The sequence below is a fragment of the Lissotriton helveticus genome, chromosome 8 (genome assembly GCF_964261635.1).
Source record: "Lissotriton helveticus chromosome 8, aLisHel1.1, whole genome shotgun sequence".
NCBI lineage: Eukaryota > Metazoa > Chordata > Amphibia > Caudata > Salamandridae > Lissotriton > Lissotriton helveticus.
In genome coordinates this window covers 1,144,278,913-1,144,298,493 of record NC_136069.1, presented here as the reverse complement: position 1 = coordinate 1,144,298,493, position 19,581 = coordinate 1,144,278,913, and the positions used below count along the sequence as shown (strand labels likewise).

Here is a 19,581-nt window from a genome sequence, read left to right as displayed (position 1 = left end):
CCCTTTCTCCTCTTCTTTTAATAATTGCAATGGACCCTCTTATCCGTCACTTACAGGAAAAACATATGCACCGCAGACTTAAACTCTTACATGGCCCACTCTTAGCATCACTATATGTTGACGATATTGTATTATAGGTCCAGCACCCTGCTGAGAATCTCCCACACTTGTTCGCGAGATTGTGCGCTTTGGCAGTCTTTCGGGCCTACACATAAATTGGGCCAAATCTGAACTTTTCCCTCTGACCACAGTTACAAGCCCTGTATAAGTTGAATAACCCCTGACCTGGACCTCTGACTCTACCAAGTACCTCGTTATTATCCTACACCTCAAAAAATACCAAATAGGATTAAATTATGGCCCAACTATTGACAGACTTGCATCCCAAGCTGACTTTTGGATAAAACTACTGCTTTCTATTGCCGGACAAGTATCACTAACCAAAATTGTAATTCTTCCTCTGTTTTTATATTTGTTTTTAAACAGTCCCATCCCACTCACCCAATGCTTTACCACACTTCGCAGTCTCCTGATAAGACTGGGCTGGTTACCATCCCTGAGTTCAATGGGACACACTGACCTTTTATTATGACCATGACTGGGGTGGACTCTGTGCCACGACTTTTTCCTTTATTACCTGGCTGCACAGTGTCAGTACTCTCATCTTTGGTATCACCCAGGTGGCAGCGTACTTTATCTCAAGCCCGAGCGAGACCTGGTGGGACAGCGGCCCCTCTTTTCCATATTACCAAAGGACATCCCCATTGATCCAACTGATATCCAGACCTGGTCTACCACCTGCTGGGCCTGGAGATAACTCCATCATTCATCTGGAAGTGGTATCCTGTACTCCCCTACCATTCCATGAACTGATAACCCATGGGATCCTCTTAAGCAGGAAATACTTGTTCACAAAAACCTTTATTGCCATGCACTTCATATCATCGGTGACGTCTTCCCCGATGGACATGTTCTCACACACACTGATGATACTCGTTTTCAACAAGCTACCCACATGGATCACTTTATACTACAAAGGCTATACAACTCCCTCCGATCCTGTATACCCACATACCCCCTAGCTCTAGATGAGTTTCCCCCACTTACACTTATCATCTTGGACAATGATGGCAGCCATTTGATATCCAGGTTGTATCATGCCTGTCTGGCTCTGGAACCGGACCCTACTAAGTGTTTTTGCGAGGCTTGGAGCACAGATCTTGGATACCCTATATCCGACAAGGTCTGGACCTATTTGGTGTTCCCAAACTAAAATGGTGTCCATCAATCCTAAGCAAAAACTTCTGCATTTTAAGTTTCTACACAGAGCATACATCTCCCCTACAGACATCGCTAAATTTGACCCCACACACCCTTCCCACTGCCGCAAATGCATGGCCCCCAATGCTAATTTTGCATATTTCACCTGGTTGTACCACACAATCAGCGGTGATTAGACTGCTATTTTCTCCTTCCTTTCCACAATAACAGATGTCACACTTCAGCCTGACCCTCACTTGCGTTGCTGAGGAACACTCCCTATCTTCCCAAATCCATCTGCAGATTTTCTTCCCTAGGACTTTTACTGGCTTAACAGGAAACCACCTTTCACTGGGTCAGCAAGCGATCCCCCACGTACAAGGCATGGCTTAAATCAATGTCCTATTGTAACAAACTGGCCAATGACTATGCACAATTACAACCCCTCACGTCCAGGCGTAGAGCTATCTGGCAACCCCTTCGCATAGATCTACTTTAGTTGGAGACGAAGAATTTAGATTAGGACTCCCATTCTGTTAAATATTATGTGCCACATGTCAGTGAATGCCTTTTTCATGCCTAATTTAATGATTTAACGTACTGTATGTCTATTGCTGATGTCTTTCTCTCCCCCTTTCTTTCTCCGTCCATCTACCCCTATTATGAATAGAATATCATAATATAATTCTTTTTTTTTTTTTTAATTGAGCATTGATACGAGCTATGTTATACGAACTAGCTGACCTATTCTATTTCTTGCAATGGGTTTTTATTTGTTTATATGTATCTTAACCTAATAATTATTTTTTTTAAAGGATATAAGATATAATATTTGTATTCCCATGCTCTATAATTAGGTTTGGTATATAAAAGAGTTCAGTTGTGTTTATTTAATCTAATAATGAGATACGTTGTTAGTTCTGGTACTCTTTATTTAACAAAATGATAGATGTACACCTTGACATGTCGAACCGGAGTCAGACCTAGAAAATAGCACTGTTATTGGTCAACTTTCCACCCCAATCAAGCCTCTGCCACCACCTCCTATAGACCATGATGCCTCCTGGTAGCCGAATTCTGTATTCTCAAGTCAGGTTGTTTGCTGGAGAGGACACACAAACAATCACCATACAACAAATCTGTACAAAGTTTTCAAACAGTTCATCCAATAGGGATTCGTGCAATCCCATCACGCAGGGGTAAAAGAAAAAGGGCAATCCCAAAAGTGGCAGCTCTCATGTTCACCCACACAAGATTCTTTGCTTCGCGATGCATAAAATACAGCTGAAGGGAATTACACTAAACGTGGCATGTCAATAGAGCTTTACTCATGGAATTGCTTTTGCATTGTTTGGTGTTAATCCGGTTAGTAGTTTTTGTGAAATTAGCATATAAAAAAAGTATTTGTCTGGCATGAAGGGTTTACATTTTATATCTATCTGGATCATTAATATACAGGTTCTCTGGATATTCGATAATCCTCAGAGGTTTCATTAATTCAGTAAAAAAAAAAAAAAAAGGCATACCATTGGATTAGGGAGCTTTTTCTTCTGTTGTCTGTTGCAAGTTCTTGAATTAGCCATGCTTTGATTAGCTGGTCATCACAGAAACTCTTACATTGCATCTACCTTTACACTTCACTGATCACCATATTAGAAAAAAACAAAAAAGGCATACAGGAGTAGCCAAACCCCACCTCACCCCACGCGCCCTCCTCAATCCAATGTGAGCGGGCACCAAATGAACGACTTGGAATTAAAATTAATATTAAAAAATATATTTTTTTTTTATCATGGGATTCACAAATTCTCGACTCGCTTGGTCCCACTGAACTTAATGTGGGTCTCACGATTTATTTATGCAGCACAGGATTTGTAAATTGTGGGGAAAAAATCATGCAGGCGACTATCACCTTCTGTATGTAGCCCTCGCTGCTTACGAGACTACGGCCTTCAAATCAAGTAGCAACAGGGGTAAGTGGAATGGGGAAGCAGCGATGTGGGGGGAGTTGGAACGGGCAAGCAGCGACTTCAGAGGGGTGTTGGATGCGGACAAGCAGTGTTGTGGGGGGATGGTACTGGGAGATTAAGTGACGGTGCCAAAGCTGAAAAACTAATGACCAACAAATCCGTGACACAAGTAGGAAACTAAGAAAAGAGTCCCCCGAAACAACAGATAAACGAGCACAGCGTAAAGATAGAGTACTTGGTCCCTGCTCCGTGGTGGATATGAAAGACAAAAAGGAGGGACAACAATTGATTCACCACCAGCAACCAAGCATTTTGGAAGGACAATCCAAGTAACAAATAAAAAGCGAGGGGCAGAATTGAAGCCCCTTAAGAAGTGTAGTAGCCCCTTAGTGGAGTAGTGTGGCTCACTAGTTAGAGGCGGCAGGCCCGAGAGCAGAAGTCGGCCCGGGACCAGGGTTCAAGTCCCAACACGGCAGGGTCGTGGACCTTGGTCAGCGGACTGGATAATTCTCGCTTCGGTGCTTACTCTAATCAGGGGTTCCACTCGGCAACTCTGGGCATTAGCTTGCCTAATCTCCACAACGGCCCCACCAATTCCGGGGATGCCTGGCTCCACGTTGGGGACTCCCAGCAAGGGACCATCTCACAGGGAAAGCCAGGACGGGTTCCCCAGAGTTATACAGCGCCAGGAGACCTATGGACGGGTAGCAGTGCGCTTTACAAGCTCAAAACAACAACAACAACAGGTATATACAAAGTATATACAGCAAGTCTCGAAAGCTCAACCCAAAGAGTATAATATTTATATAATGTTGGTAAAATCAAAAGGTCTTGGTTAACAATAGAGCTAAAAAATGGGCTAACATCTAGAAAGACATTTTGATTATAATAGTTGATTTGTGCACTGTAAATCATACCTCTGTCACATAGAAAACACATGCGCTGTTGCTTGTAAGTTGTTTTGTTTTCTAGACAGCAGACTTAAAGCCCACCCATTACATACAATTGGTTTCATTGTCACTCTTGTTTCCTTGCTTCTTCTTGATCAGCTACTGTAATCTTTCCTCCTCTTCGCGTGTTTGCCACTCCCCTGGAGCATTACTTGTATCATTCCAATACTCACTTTTTTCTGCACAATTTGTTTTCTGTTTAGAAACACTAGCACAGTCAAACCTTTTCAGCTGTCTCCTTGCGGTACCCCCCCCTCCCCGGCCCTTCTATTTACCGTGTAGGCTTTGCCTGCCTCCATCCTTCCTCCCGCAGTTTGTGTTGGCTTTGCCCCCACCCTCCCGCTGTCCGTGCTGCATGGCCCCCTCCCTCCCTCCCGCTGTCCGTGCTGCCTGGCCCCCACCCTCCTTCCCTTCCTCCCACTGTCCGTGCTGCCTGGCCCCCACCCTCCCTCCCTCCCTCCCTCCCGCTGTCCGTGCTGCCTGGCCCCCACCCTCCCTCCCTCCCTCCCTCCCTCCCTCCCGCTGTCCGTGCTGCCTGGCCCCCTCCCTCCCTCCCGCTGTCCGTGCTGCCTGACCCCCTCCCTCCCTCCCTCCCTCCCTCCCGCTGTCCGTGCTGCCTTGCCCCCACCCTCCCTCCCTCCCGCTGTCCATGCTGCCTGGCCCCCACCCTCCCTCCCTCCCTCCCGCTGTCCGGGCTGCCTGGCCCCCACCCTCCCTCCCTCCCGCTATCCGGGCTGCCTGGCCCCCACCCTCCCTCCCTCCCGCTGTCCGGGCTGCCTGGCCCCCACCCTCCCACTGTCCGGGCTGCCTGGCCCCCACCCTCCCTCCCTCCCGCTGTCCGGGCTGCCTGGCCCCCACCCTCCCTCCCTCCCGCTGTCCGGGCTGCCTGGCCCCCACCCTCCCTCCCTCCCGCTGTCCGGGCTGCCTGGCCCCCACCCTCCCTCCCTCCCGCTGTCCGGGCTGCCTGGCCCCCACCCTCCCTCCCTCCCGCTGTCCGGGCTGCCTGGCCCCCACCCTCCCTCCCTCCCGCTGTCTGTGCTGCCTGGCCCCCACCCTCCCTCCCTCCCGCTGTCTGTGCTGCCTGGCCCCCACCCTCCCTCCCTCCCGCTGTCTGTGCTGCCTGGCCCCCACCCTCCTCCCGCTCTCTGTGCTGCCTGGCCCCCACCCTCCCTCCCTCCCGCTGTCCCCTGCCTGGCCCCCACCCTCCCTCCCTCCCGCTGTCCCCTGCCTGGCCCCCACCCTCCCTCCCGCTGTCTGGGCTGCCTGGCCCCCACCCTCCCTCCCGCTGTCTGGGCTGCCTGGCCCCCACCCTCCCTCCCGCTGTCTGGGCTGCCTGGCCCCCACCCTCCCTCCCGCTGTCTGGGCTGCCTGGCCCCCACCCTCCCTCCCGCTGTCTGGGCTGCCTGGCCCCCACCCTCCCTCCCGCTGTCTGGGCTGCCTGGCCCCCACCCTCCCTCCCGCTGTCTGGGCTGCCTGGCCCCCACCCTCCCTCCCGCTGTCTGGGCTGCCTGGCCCCCACCCTCCCTCCCGCTGTCTGGGCTGCCTGGCCCCCACCCTCCCTCCCGCTGTCTGGGCTGCCTGGCCCCCACCCTCCCTCCCGCTGTCTGGGCTGCCTGGCCCCCTCCCTCCCTCCCGCTGTCTGTGCTGCCTGGCCCCCACCCTCCCTCCCTCCCGCTGTCTGGGCTGCCTGGCCCCCACCCTCCCTCCCTCCCTCCCTCCCGCTGTCTGTGCTGCCTGGCCCCCACCCTCCCTCCCTCCCGCTGTCTGGGCTGCCTGGCCCCCACCCTCCCTCCCTCCCTCCCTCCCGCTGTCTGGGCTGGCTGGCCCCCACCCTTCCTCCCGCTGTCTGGGCTGCCTGGCCCCCTCCCTCCCTCCCGCTGTCTGGGCTGCCTGGCCCCCTCCCTCCCTCCCGCTGTCTGTGCTGCCTGGCCCCCACCCTCCCTCCCTCCCGCTGTCTGGGCTGCCTGGCCCCCACCCTCCCTCCCTCCCTCCCTCCCGCTGTCTGTGCTGCCTGGCCCCCACCCTCCCTCCCTCCCGCTGTCTGGGCTGCCTGGCCCCCACCCTCCCTCCCTCCCTCCCTCCCGCTGTCTGGGCTGGCTGGCCCCCACCCTCCCTCCCGCTGTCTGGGCTGCCTGGCCCCCACCCTCCCTCCCGCTGTCTGGGCTGCCTGGCCCCCACCCTCCCTCCCGCTGTCTGGGCTGCCTGGCCCCCACCCTCCCTCCCGCAGTCTGGGCTGCCTGGCCCCCACCCTCCCTCCCGCAGTCTGGGCTGCCTGGCCCCCACCCTCCCTCCCGCAGTCTGGGCTGCCTGGCCCCCACCCTCCCTCCCGCAGTCTGGGCTGCCTGGCCCCCACCCTCCCTCCCGCTGTCTGGGCTGCCTGGCCCCCACCCTCCCTCCCGCTGTCTGGGCTGCCTGGCCCCCACCCTCCCTCCCGCTGTCTGGGCTGCCTGGCCCCCACCCTCCCTCCCGCTGTCTGGGCTGCCTGGCCCCCACCCTCCCTCCCGCTGTCTGGGCTGCCTGGCCCCCACCCTCCCTCCCGCTGTCTGGGCTGCCTGGCCCCCACCCTCCCTCCCGCTGTCTGGGCTGCCTGGCCCCCACCCTCCCTCCCGCTGTCTGGGCTGCCTGGCCCCCACCCTCCCTCCCGCTGTCTGGGCTGCCTGGCCCCCACCCTCCCTCCCGCTGTCTGGGCTGCCTGGCCCCCACCCTCCCTCCCGCTGTCTGGGCTGCCTGGCCCCCACCCTCCCTCCCGCTGTCTGTGCTGCCTGGCCCCCACCCTCCCTCCCTCCCGCTGTCTGTGCTGCCTGGCCCCCACCCTCCCTCCCTCCCGCTGTCTGGGCTGCCTGGCCCCCACCCTCCCTCCCTCCCTCCCTCCCGCTGTCTGTGCTGCCTGGCCCCCACCCTCCCTCCCGCTGTCTGGGCTGCCTGGCCCCCACCCTCCCTCCCTCCCTCCCTCCCTCCCTCCCGCTGTCTGGGCTGCCTGGCCCCCACCCTCCCTCCCGCTGTCTGGGCTGCCTGGCCCCCACCCTCCCTCCCGCTGTCTGGGCTGCCTGGCCCCCACCCTCCCTCCCGCTGTCTGGGCTGCCTGGCCCCCACCCTCCCTCCCGCTGTCTGGGCTGCCTGGCCCCCACCCTCCCTCCCGCTGTCTGTGCTGCCTGGCCCCCACCCTCCCTCCCTCCCGCTGTCTGTGCTGCCTGGCCCCCACCCTCCCTCCCTCCCGCTGTCTGGGCTGCCTGGCCCCCACCCTCCCTCCCTCCCTCCCTCCCGCTGTCTGTGCTGCCTGGCCCCCACCCTCCCTCCCTCCCGCTGTCTGGGCTGCCTGGCCCCCACCCTCCCTCCCTCCCTCCCTCCCGCTGTCTGGGCTGGCTGGCCCCCACCCTCCCTCCCTCCCTCCCGCTGTCTGGGCTGGCTGGCCCCCTCCCTCCCTCCCGCTGTCTGTGCTGCCTGGCCCCCACCCTCCCTCCCTCCCGCTGTCTGGGCTGCCTGGCCCCCACCCTCCCTCCCTCCCTCCCTCCCGCTGTCTGGGCTGGCTGGCCCCCACCCTCCCTCCCTCCCTCCCTCCCGCTGTCTGGGCTGGCTGGCCCCCACCCTCCCTCCCTCCCTCCCTCCCTCCCGCTGTCCGGGCTGGCTGGCCCCCACCCTCCCTCCCGCTGTCCGGGCTGGCTGGCCCCCACCCTCCCTCCCGCTGTCCGGGCTGGCTGGCCCCCACCCTCCCTCCCGCCCTCCCGCTGTCCGGGCTGCCTGGCCCTCACCCTCCCTCCCGCTGTTCGGGCTGCCTGGCCCTCATCCTCCCTCCCGCTGTCCGGGCTGGCTGGCCCCCACCCTCCCTCCCTCCCGCTGTCCCCTGCCTGGCCCCCACCCTCCCTCCCTCCCGCTGTCTGGGCTGCCTGGCCCCCACCCTCCCTCCCTCCCGCTGTCTGGGCTGCCTGGCCCCCACCCTCCCTCCCTCCCGCTGTCTGGGCTGCCTGGCCCCCACCCTCCCTCCCGCTGTCTGGGCTGCCTGGCCCCCACCCTCCCTCCCGCTGTCTGGGCTGCCTGGCCCCCCACCCTCCCTCCCGCTGCCTGGGCTGCCTGGCCCCCACGCTCCCTCCCGCTGCCTGGGCTGCCTGGCCCCCACGCTCCCTCCCGCTGCCTGGGCTGCCTGGCCCCCACCCTCCCTCCCGCTGTCCGGGCTGCCTGGCCCCCACCCTCCCTCCCGCTGTCCGGGCTGCCTGGCCCCCACCCTCCCTCCCGCTGTCCGGGCTGCCTGGCCCCCACCCTCCCTCCCGCTGTCCGGGCTGCCTGGCCCCCACCCTCCCTCCCTCCCGCTGTCCCCTGCCTGGCCCTCACCCTCCCTCCCGCTGTCCGGGCTGCCTGGCCCTCACCCTCCCTCCCGCTGTTCGGGCTGCCTGGCCCTCACCCTCCCTCCCGCTCTCCGGGCTGCCTGGCCCCCACCCTCCCTCCCTCCCGCTGTCCCCTGCCTGGCCCCCACCCTCCCTCCCTCCCGCTGTCCCCTGCCTGGCCCCCACCCTCCCTCCCGCTGTCTGGGCTGCCTGGCCCCCACCCTCCCTCCCGCTGTCTGTGCTGCCTGGCCCCCACCCTCCCCCCCCGCTGTCTGTGCTGCCTGGCCCCCACCCTCCCTCCCCGCTGTCTGTGCTGCCTGGCCCCCACCCTCCCTCCCCGCTGTCTGTGCTGCCTGGCCCCCACCCTCCCTCCCCGCTGTCTGTGCTGCCTGGCCCCCACCCTCCCTCCCCGCTGTCTGTGCTGCCTGGCCCCCACCCTCCCTCCCCGCTGTCCTTGCTGCCTGGCCCCCACCCTCCCTCCCCGCTGTCCTTGCTGCCTGGCCCCCACCCTCCCTCCCGCTGTCCGTGCTGCCTGGCCCCCACCCTCCCTCCCGCTGTCCGTGCTGCCTGGCCCCCACCCTCCCTGCTGCCTGGTCCCCACCCTCCCTCCCGCTGTCCGTGCTGCCTGGCCCCCACCCTCCCTGCTGCCTGGTCCCCACCCTCCCTCCCGCTGTCCGTTCAGCCTGGCCTCCACCCTCCCTCCTGCTGTCCGTTCAGCCTGGCCTCCACCCTCCCTCCCGCTGTCTGGGCTGCCTGGCCCCCACCCTCCCTCCCGCTGTCCGGGCTGCCTGGCCCCCACCCTCCCTCCCTCCCGCTGTCCCCTGCCTGGCCCCCACCCTTCCTCCCGCTGTCCGGGCTGCCTGGCCCTCACCCTCCCTCCCGCTGTTCGGGCTGCCTGGCCCTCACCCTCCCTCCCGCTCTCCGGGCTGCCTGGCCCCCACCCTCCCTCCCTCCCGCTGTCCCCTGCCTGGCCCCCACCCTCCCTCCCTCCCGCTGTCCCCTGCCTGGCCCCCACCCTCCCTCCCTCCCGCTGTCTGGCCCCCACCCTCCCTCCCGCTGTCTGGACTGCCTGGCCCCCACCCTCCCTCCCGCTGTCTGGGCTGCCTGGCCCCCACCCTCCCTCCCGCTGTCTGGGCTGCCTGGCCCCCACCCTCCCTCCCGCTGTCTGGGCTGCCTGGCCCCCACCCTCCCTCCCGCTGTCTGGGCTGCCTGGCCCCCACCCTCCCTCCCGCTGTCTGGGCTGCCTGGCCCCCACCCTCCCTCCCGCTGTCTGGGCTGCCTGGCCCCCACCCTCCCTCCCGCTGTCTGGGCTGCCTGGCCCCCACCCTCCCTCCCGCTGTCTGGGCTGCCTGGCCCCCACCCTCCCTCCCGCTGTCTGGGCTGCCTGGCCCCCACCCTCCCTCCCGCTGTCTGTGCTGCCTGGCCCCCACCCTCCCTCCCCGCTGTCTGTGCTGCCTGGCCAGCGCTGTCCCTCCCAGCTGTCTGTGCTGCCTGGCCCCCACCCTCCCTCCCCGCTGTCTGTGCTGCCTGGCCCCCACCCTCCCTCCCCGCTGTCCTTGCTGCCTGGCCCCCACCCTCCCTCCCCGCTGTCCTTGCTGCCTGGCCCCCACCCTCCCTCCCCGCTGTCCTTGCTGCCTGGCCCCCACCCTCCCTCCCGCTGTCCGTGCTGCCTGGCCCCCACCCTTCCTGCTGCCTGGTCCCCACCCTCCCTCCCGCTGTCCGTTCAGCCTGGCCTCCACCCTCCCTCCCGCTGTCCGTTCAGCCTGGCCTCCACCCTCCCTCCCGCTGTCTAGGCTGCCTGGCCCCCACCCTCCCTCCAGCTGTACGTGCTGCCTGGCCCCCACCCTCCCTCCAGCTGTCCGTGCTGCCTGGCCCCCACCCTCCCTCCCGCTGTCCGTGCTGCCTGGCCCCCACCCTCCCTCCCGCTGTCCGTGCTGCCTGGCCCCCACCCTCCCTCCCGCTGTCCGTGCTGCCTGGCCCCCACCCTCCCTCCCGCTGTCCGTGCTGCCTGGCCCCCACCCTCCCTCCCACTGTCCGTGCTGCCTGGCCCCCACCCTCCCTCCCACTGTCCGTGCTGCCTGGCCCCCACCCTCCCTCAGCTGTCCGTGCTGCCTGGACCCCACCCTCCCTCAGCTGTCCGTGCTGCCTGGCCCCCACCCTCCCTCAGCTGTCCGTGCTGCCTGGCCCCCACCCTCCCTCCCGCTGTCCGTGCTGCCTGGCCCCCACCCTCCCTCCCGCTGTCCGTGCTGCCTGGCCCCCACCCTCCCTCCCGCTGTCCGTGCTGCCTGGCCCCCACCCTCCAACCAGCTGTCCGTGCTGCCTGGCCCCCACCCTCCAACCAGCTGTCCGTGCTGCCTGGCCCCCACCCTCCCTCCCGCTGTCCGTGCTGCCTGGCCTCCACCCTCCCTCCCGCTGTCCGTGCTGCCTGGCCCCCACCCTCCCTCCCGCTGTCCGTGCTGCCTGGCCCCCACCCTCCCTCCCGCTGTCCGTGCTGCCTGGCCCCCACCCTCCCTCCCACTGTCCGTGCTGCCTGGCCCCCACCCTCCCTCCCACTGTCCGTGCTGCCTGGCCCCCACCCTCCCTCAGCTGTCCGTGCTGCCTGGACCACACCCTCCCTCAGCTGTCCGTGCTGCCTGGCCCCCACCCTCCCTCCCGCTGTCCGTGCTGCCTGGCCCCCACCCTCCCTCCCGCTGTCCGTGCTGCCTGGCCCCCACCCTCCCTCCCGCTGTCCGTGCTGCCTGGCCCCCACCCTCCAACCAGCTGTCCGTGCTGCCTGGCCCCCACCCTCCCTCCCGCTGTCCGTGCTGCCTGGCCTCCACCCTCCCTCCCGCTGTCCGTGCTGCCTGGCCACCACCCTCCCTCCCGCTGTCCGTTCAGCCTGTCCTCCACGCTCCCTCCCGCTGTCCGTTCAGCCTGTCCTCAACGCTCCCTCCCGCTGTCCGTTCAGCCTGGCCTCCACGCTCCCTCCCGCTGTCCGTTCAGCCTGGCCTCCACCCTCCCTCCCGCCGTCCGGGCTGCCTGGCCTCCACCCTCCCTCCCGCTGTCCGTTCTGCCTGGCCCCCACCCTCCCTCTCGCTGTCCATTCTGCCTGGCCCCCATCCCGCTGTCCATTCTGCCTGGCCCCCACCCTCCCTCTCGCTGTCCATTCTGCCTGGCCCCCATCCCGCTGTCCGTTCTGTCTGGCCCCCACACACCCTCCCTCCCTCCCGCTGTCCGTGCTGCCTGGCCCCCAACCCATCCTCCCTCCCTCCCACCTGCTGTCCGTGTTGCCTGGCCCCCACCCTCCCTCCAGCTGTCCGTGCTGCCTGGCCCCCACCCTCCCTCCAGCTGTCCGTGCTGCCTGGCCCCCACCCTCCCTCCAGCTGTCCGTGCTGCCTGGCCCCCACCCTCCCTCCAGCTGTCCGTGCTGCCTGGCCCCCACCCTCCCTCCAGCTGTCCGTGCTGCCTGGCCCCCACCCTCCCTCTGCTGTCCGTGCTGCCTGGCCCCCACCCTCCCTCCCGCTGTCCGTGCTGCCTTGCCCCCACCATCCCTCCCTCTATCCGCCATGCCTCCCCACCCCCGCTCCCCATCTGTCCTCATAGCACCACCACCCTAAAGAAAAAAAAGTTCTGAGACATAGGACAACCTGGCCAGGTCTTACTACTTGTATCGCCACCACGTGCCCTCCGTGTTGCCACCCCACTTCCAGCAATGTAAAACTCTATAACATGACATCGTAGCACCATTCATTTTAATTTTTTAACATAACATTCAACCATGCTTCACAGCTCTACAACATGCCTAAAATAATTACAAAGCCAATGACTACTGTAGGTGAGACTTATAGACATTTTGGGGTTTGTCAGTGCTTGTTCACCTTATTTCTACCCACATCTTTTACAGGTTTTTATTACATAAAGAGTTGGAACACTAGAATATGTGGCTGTATAAGGCCAATTTAGGTGTTCATAAAATTAATGAAGATAAAAAATATTAAGAACCACTTTATTCCACATGCTGTAATTATCAACAATCACTTTACATACATATGTAGTGTGTTGTCAAGTGGCGTTCTTGTCACGTGGGATTGTCATATAGTACTTCACATCACAGCTGTTTTGAGAGTACGATTGTCCATTGCATTTTGTTTACTTAAGGTTATTTCCATTTCACGGCCTTGCAGCCATTTCTTGATGAACCCTAAAAATGCTAGTCAGCAGGAAAAATGCAATGCACACTCTCCAGCATCTATAGGCTGAATTAATGTGTTTGTGCATCTGTGCAGCTTTCATCATAATCCCTGAAGGTTCTTCTAATAGGGCTGTTGAAATGGTAAGATGCAGAGTAGAGACTGCTCTTTTTAGCATCACAGTGCACCCAGAGTGGATTAAAAACGCCAACTGTGCTGTCTCACACCACACCAAAAGACACTCTAGAATAACTTGGATAAAACAATAGCATAAATATACCACACCCTCTGGTGCACAATATTGCATCATAATTACTTACCTAAACTTTTATGAGTAAATAGAAATGAGTTTACACTTGCTAAACAATGGGCAACAGACCACTCAATCCAAATAAAAAATGGGACTGTCCTTTTGTTCGCTCATCAATAAGACAATACAGACATCTTCCACAACCAAACCACTTCTCACCTCAACGTTGATGAAGCTCTTCCATCTTTTCAGAACAAAACACAACCGGTTGATCACACTTCCATGTTTGCACAAACGAATGCTCAGATCAAAGCAATCATAGTGCCATAATGACTGTAGCTCGCGCCCATACCATAACATAACAACCCTGGTTTTCTGACTGCTGGTGATTCTTCAAACTAAGGTTTCTGTGAAATGGGCAAAATTGAATCCATGTTTTTCTCTTTTCAGGTTGGAATCATACTTCAAATTCTTGATTGTAAGAGACCCATTTGAAAGACTAATCTCTGCGTTCAAGGATAAGTTTGTCAACAATCCTCGGTTCGAGCCTTGGTACAAGCATAATATCGCTCCAGCGATCATTCGAAAGTACAGAAAGAACCACACGGAGAGCAGAGGTCTGCAGTTTGAGGATTTTGTTCGCTACTTGGGTGATCCCAACCACAGGTGGCTGGATCTACAGTTTGGAGAGCATATAATCCACTGGGTTTCTTATGTGGAGCTGTGTGCCCCCTGTGATATAAACTACAATGTGGTGGGACACCATGAAACCCTGGAGGCCGATGCCTTGTACATTCTGAAAGAAGCAGGAATAGACAGTTTGGTGTCTTACCCAACAATCCCTCCAGGAATTACGTTGTACAACAGGACCAAAGTACAAAACTATTTCGCTAGAGTCTCCAAAAGAGACATTCGTCGTCTTTATTCACGCTTCGAAGGAGACTTTAAGCTGTTCGGCTATCCAGAGCCGGACTTCTTATTCAATTGATGCTTGAACATGCTGGACAAAGGTCCTCTTACAGCTGAAACAAAAAAAAAGTTGATCGCTTTCCCCACACTGGCTAATCCTACATGATTGTGGCTCATGACTTTCACTTTCTTACATGTATCATGTCAGAGTGTTTTGATGCTTGATGCCAGATTTGCTGCATCCGACCCTCTGCCTTACTAAACCTCGGTCACTCTAGAGGTTGCGTATATTAGTGTGGCGGAAAAGCGGTAGAGTCCGGAAAGTAACTTAGAGCCAACAACCCTTTTTTTTAGTTATTTATTTAATTTTGGTGCTTTAGGGTGAAGCCAATTTGATAACAAAGCCTTAAAGAGGCTCCAATGAAGTAACATTTTATATAGTGTAAGGTAATTTGAATTTTCAGTTAATTTAATCATTGTTGGTTTGCCTCGAATGTCTAGAAATTATGACCATCTGTTGTTCAGGAGCTGAAATACCAAGTAAAATGTTGGTGTAATGTTAGCTCGACCTGGAAGGGACCAAACCAAATACAGGTGGACTGAATGATGACAGTGGTTCAGCTGTAAACACTGCTTTGCAATAGTCTTGGTGAATGGATTATGGAAAAAGATGGGTTTTGCATTGAGTCTGCCATGTTACATGTCTGAGCAGTAGCCATCAGAAAAGTGAAGAACAAAAAGTGCGACTAGTCACTGTTGGCTACAGAATTCTGAAAGCAGATGGGATGGGGAACTTAGATGCATCTGACTTTACTATTAAATGGTATTTCCAACAGATTTGTAGCCAATAGGGATATTTATGTGTGGGAATCAACCATATGTATGTCCTGAATTACTATTTATTAAAATAAACTGCGTTCTAGGAGTTGTAACCTTATATTTTTTAATCAGTTTAAGCTGAAGATCAAGTAACAGATCCTCATGTATGGAAAGGAAACCTCAGCGCTGAAATCAGGATACCCACATGAGATGGGCCTGCATGTTCATCATACCACCATGTCATGCCGGGGACTAGAAACATGGATATTCAACCAACAACATTAGACAGTGGCTGCCAGCCGTAGCATATGTTCTCCCTACTCAGGAATCAAAACATAGTGCCAAGTTCTTCATGATAATGCATTTGTGAGCTTGATGTCCAGCAAGAAGAAATTAGATATTTAGGTGACTTTCCATTGCCTCGTCAAATATGACTTGTGCTTCTTAAGTCTATGTTCCATTTTCTCCAGCCAGACCTGCCTTTGCTGGAGGTGATGGAAGGCTTCAGCCAAGGCCTCAAAAGCTAGGGTGCACGAGTTCCCCTTAAATATTAACCCCTTTCTAAAAACAAGCATTTGCAATGCAATTGGTCTCGCCTTTTGGACCATATATGTATTTGGCTATGCAGCACATTAGCCTGGGTCTTATAACATCTACTGTTCTTTAACATGGAGGGAAAATAAGTACCAAACTGCGTGACACACCAGGTATGGGAACACATGAAGAAATATAATGCCTTTCAGCTGGAAATGGTTTAGTCCAAAGTTTTGTTTTTAATATAAAATCGGGGCCTTCAGTGGTCATATTGCTAAAAATACAAGAGTTGAAAAAATATTGTCTACGGGTGCTCGTGGAAGACAATTTCTAGGGACTGAAATCTAGAGAATTCTAAAATGATTCTGGTATTTTACTGACCTCTACTGGTAATTTTCTATCAAGACAGTTAAATAGAGGCCGTTGAACAGAAAAAAAGTTCTTAAGCGGAAGCAGACAAGTCCTAGGGCTGATCTCCAGAGCCCACAAAGTACATACACATATAAGTATATACTAAAGTATATACAAGAGGTCTCGAATGCTCGACCTAATTAGATTGGTCGGTTCTACTTTTACTCATCGGAGACCACCGTTAGAAGGCAGCTGTCTAATAAGAAGGGCCTGTGGTAGCTGGGAAGTTGAGCTGACCTGCTTGCGTATGGTGAAAACGAGAAAAGCATGGTTTGAGGCGTGTATAACAGAGCTGAGCCTCTGCAGTGCAAGGATCATGTGGTACAAAGCCTCCTTGACAGAGCAGAGCTTGGTTTATGGCTTGCAGTGTGAGGCGGGATTGTGCACGCCATGGCTGAAGGTGCGAAGATGAGAGTCGAGGGGACGTTGAAAAGTTAAACGTGTTCAGAGTCTGGCCTAGAGCATGCCGGGCATGGCCAATGGGCATGCATCCCATTTTAGGGTCTCAAGATGGCTCTGTGAGTTAAATACGGACTGTTAATATCTGCCGTGATACGTCACAAGTTCGAATCGCCGTGAAGTTAACTCAGCTTTCCATTTTTCTGTGTGTGGTAAATTGAGCAGTTCTAAATTGAGTAATATAGTACTTAGACAAGCCACTCTTGCGTACGAAGCATTATATTAAAAAAAGTTATTAACTGAGCTCTGGTGTGAAGGCCTGCGTGCAGAGTTTGGCAGTGTGAATACAAAGCAAAGTAGATGTAGTGTACTGCATGGCTGTGAATGATTGCTGGTGTGCGTGGTGAGGGTGAGGAACAGCGGAGTGTCTGTGCTTCAGCATTTACAGTTAGGGGGTTTAAAAACACAGCTGCAGGCCCAGAGCTACTTTGACAATATCTTAGTATTGTATATTGTGGAAAATAAAGACCCAAAGTGTCTGCCAGTGAAAAATTATATTTTTAACATGAATCTAACACTCACTGCTCATTAGTGTGTGAAATTGATAGTTTTTCTCCATTCGTTAATTGTTAAAAAGTACTCTCTTTTGTTGACCTTCGGATCGAGTTTAGATGGCTGTGACTTTTCCAAGAGATCTTGACTGAATTAAATGAAATACAAGCATTAGAGTAGCAAAAGATTGGTTTAACCTTGAGTAGGGAAGCAGCATACAATATCCATCATGCTCCATACAATATGTCTTCAAAACCATCTCGCAGGCCATTTTCCTGCAGTTGTTGTGGTACCGAAAAACAGGAGACCTGAAGTTCACCTAAAGTATTTCTACTATGTCTACTTTAATTATCCATTTAAAGGTTCACATTGGAAACTTTCATATTGATTTTTTTGGAAGGCACGGATTGTACTCCTGTAAAATTAATGCTTACATCAAATGTGCTGAGAGTGAAGTCATTACCATGTGATTTAAGATGAATGACAATTGAAGATCGTTTCCCTTAAACAAAACTGAATAGAATTAATAAACTTGTTTCCTCTGGACTCTGATAATTAAACTAATGTGTTTTCTTTGGAAGCCAATGAATTGCACAGGAAAGGTTTTTTTTTTTAATTATAGCTCCTGTTAAAATGGGAAGTATAATGTATGGCTAGTAATATGGAGTTCCTTTCCCAAAGATTAAATTGAGTTTATTCTTTCCTTTTGAGCTGATTTGAAGTTGCTGGCCTCAAAGGCCAGCACCCTAAACATTACTTTGTGATTGTGTTTTTTGAAGTTATTTACTGAACATGACTGATTGCATTCAATGCATTGTATAGGTTAAAGGTTTCTTTTTATTGCATTAACCATTTTTGGTCTGTCTACAGGTAATGCTAGGTCCTAGGAAAAAGATGTTCCCATTATTTGTATCTCAAGATCTGATTCAATCCTTGAATCCCAGTAAAAGGAACATGGAGCCTTCTGTGAGCCTCTCACCATGGATCTATGGAACACAATAAAGCTTGATAAAGTCCCAAACCTGTAATCCTGTGTAGTGAATTGGTTGAAAACGTACAGCTTTTTGGTATCTATCAAAATAATGGCATTCTGTTAGTCTAGCTCAAAACCAGGGATGGCTGAATCAAGCTTCATACGTAAAATGAGAACTATGTATGTACCCAATGGTTTTGAATTGAAGTCGGAAAGATATTTCTGATGGCTACATCTTCCTGCAGATTCCTCACCTAGCGAATGCTCCTTCCCAACTTCAGGCCAGTCTATCTAACTTTTAATTAGTAACGCACATGGCTACCCCAACAGGGTTTCCTAGTGATAAGTTAGAGATGGCGGCCAACACAGTCTGCAACTTTCTAAACTCCATAAAGTAAAAACACAGAGGCAGCTGTAAGGGCAAAGTGTTATGCAAAGTGTGACAAAGAAAGGCAAAATACCCCCCACCTGGCCTAAATAGTTGGACACATGATATTATAGCAAGGTACAGAGGGCTAGAATGAAGCGCACGTGTAAGAAAATAAGGATGAACCGTCGCACTAAGATAGGCAGGACCACAGCCATGCAAAAGTCTTGTGCATATAGCAGCACGCTTTGCACTGAATATGCATATTAATGCAATTATCAAGGAGAGAGAACTAGGTAGCTAGTCCATATCCCCAGATATTATATGTTGATCAAAAAGAGGACTAGCCTATTTATGAACAATACAGGACTCATGACTGTATGACAAAGGGGAAACCATTAGGTTTCTTTATGAAGCCCTGTTAGAAATGGGATCTCTGGTTGGCTAAGGCTTGCGCCAAAGCCAGGCAGAGACCACCACTCTAGTCAGGGCAAGGGAGTTACACGCCAAAGATAACCCCTGCTCACCCCCTTGGTAGCTTGTCACGAGCAGTCAGTCCTATCCCGGAGGCACTGCGTAAAGCATTTGCACACGCACATAACAGCAACATCCCAGGCACACTACAAATGTCACAGCCCCTTCTTTTATACACCTAAATCCTTTGTCTAAAACTGTAGGGCAAGGGGAGAACCAAATACAACTGGTTCAGGACCACTTTGTTTTGCTCAGCTCCCCTCTCTATTCACAGGACAGGCCAGGGACATCAGACTCACCACAGGAGGTGGAGCCAGCATTGTGGAGGAAAGGCACAGCCCTATTCAGGTCCCAGGTGCAACTCCTCCCTCCCATCTACATGCAGATCTCCCTATTCACCACCGGGCAGACCCATCCTGGCTCCTGGAGCCAAGCACACCAGCCAGCCCCTGTCAATCACAAGCCAGACATACAATTCACATCAGGCAGGCAGACACTGCACATAGAAATGCCAACTTCTAAAAGTGGAACTTCTCTACTAGTGAGTATTTCATCAAAATGAGGGAAGAGGAATGGGTGTCCTATCTGTTCCCCATAACTAGGTAAATTTCATCAAAAAGGATAGGACACTTGTAACCACTTACTCCAAGAGATATATTGAAATATGATGAAAAACCCTCATAAACGTTGTCTTTTACGAGAAGCGGTATATGTTGTTCTCCGCCCCACACAAACGTTATGGCAACAGTCATTGGGTTTTTGCATTCAGTATCTTGCCAGCCTCACCCGAGGCGATCTCTGGTTTTACCGTGGTAGTGTCCAGAGAAAGAGACCTATCCTTAGCATAGGTCATTAGGACAGAAAAAACGTCCGTTTTTTCTGTCCTAATGACCTATGCTAAGGATTCCTTATTATCCCCAGAGCATACCCTTATATTTTAATTAGTGGACCAGCGATTTGAATAAAATACAGTATCGCCTGGAAACTATTTTACTCACTTTTTCAGCTTCAGTGGGGTCACTCAAACTTTCTCTGGACACTACCACGATAAAACCAGAGATCGCCTCGGGTGAGGCTGGCAAGATACTGAATGCAAAAACCCAATGACTGTTGCCATAACGTTTGTGTGGGGCGGAGAACAACATATACCGCTTCTCGTAAAACACAACGTTTATGAGGGTTTTTCATCATATTTCAATATATCTCTTGGAGTAAGTGGTTACAA

At 54.9% G+C, this 19,581-nt stretch overlaps 1 protein-coding gene across 3 annotated transcripts in view; it reads left to right on the top strand.

The window, feature by feature from the left end:
• The window catches only part of CHST10 (carbohydrate sulfotransferase 10), a 188,666-nt gene extending 171,580 nt beyond the window's left edge, over nucleotides 1-17,086 (top strand). For all 3 annotated transcript variants that reach the window (XM_078658020.1, XM_078658021.1, XM_078658022.1), the window contains one exon: nucleotides 13,369-17,086. In XM_078658020.1, the coding sequence (XP_078514146.1) occupies nucleotides 13,369-13,906 (538 nt within the window). In that variant the 3' untranslated portion in view covers nucleotides 13,907-17,086. The remainder of the gene's footprint in view (nucleotides 1-13,368) is intronic.
• Nucleotides 17,087-19,581: the final 2,495 nt, after the last annotated feature.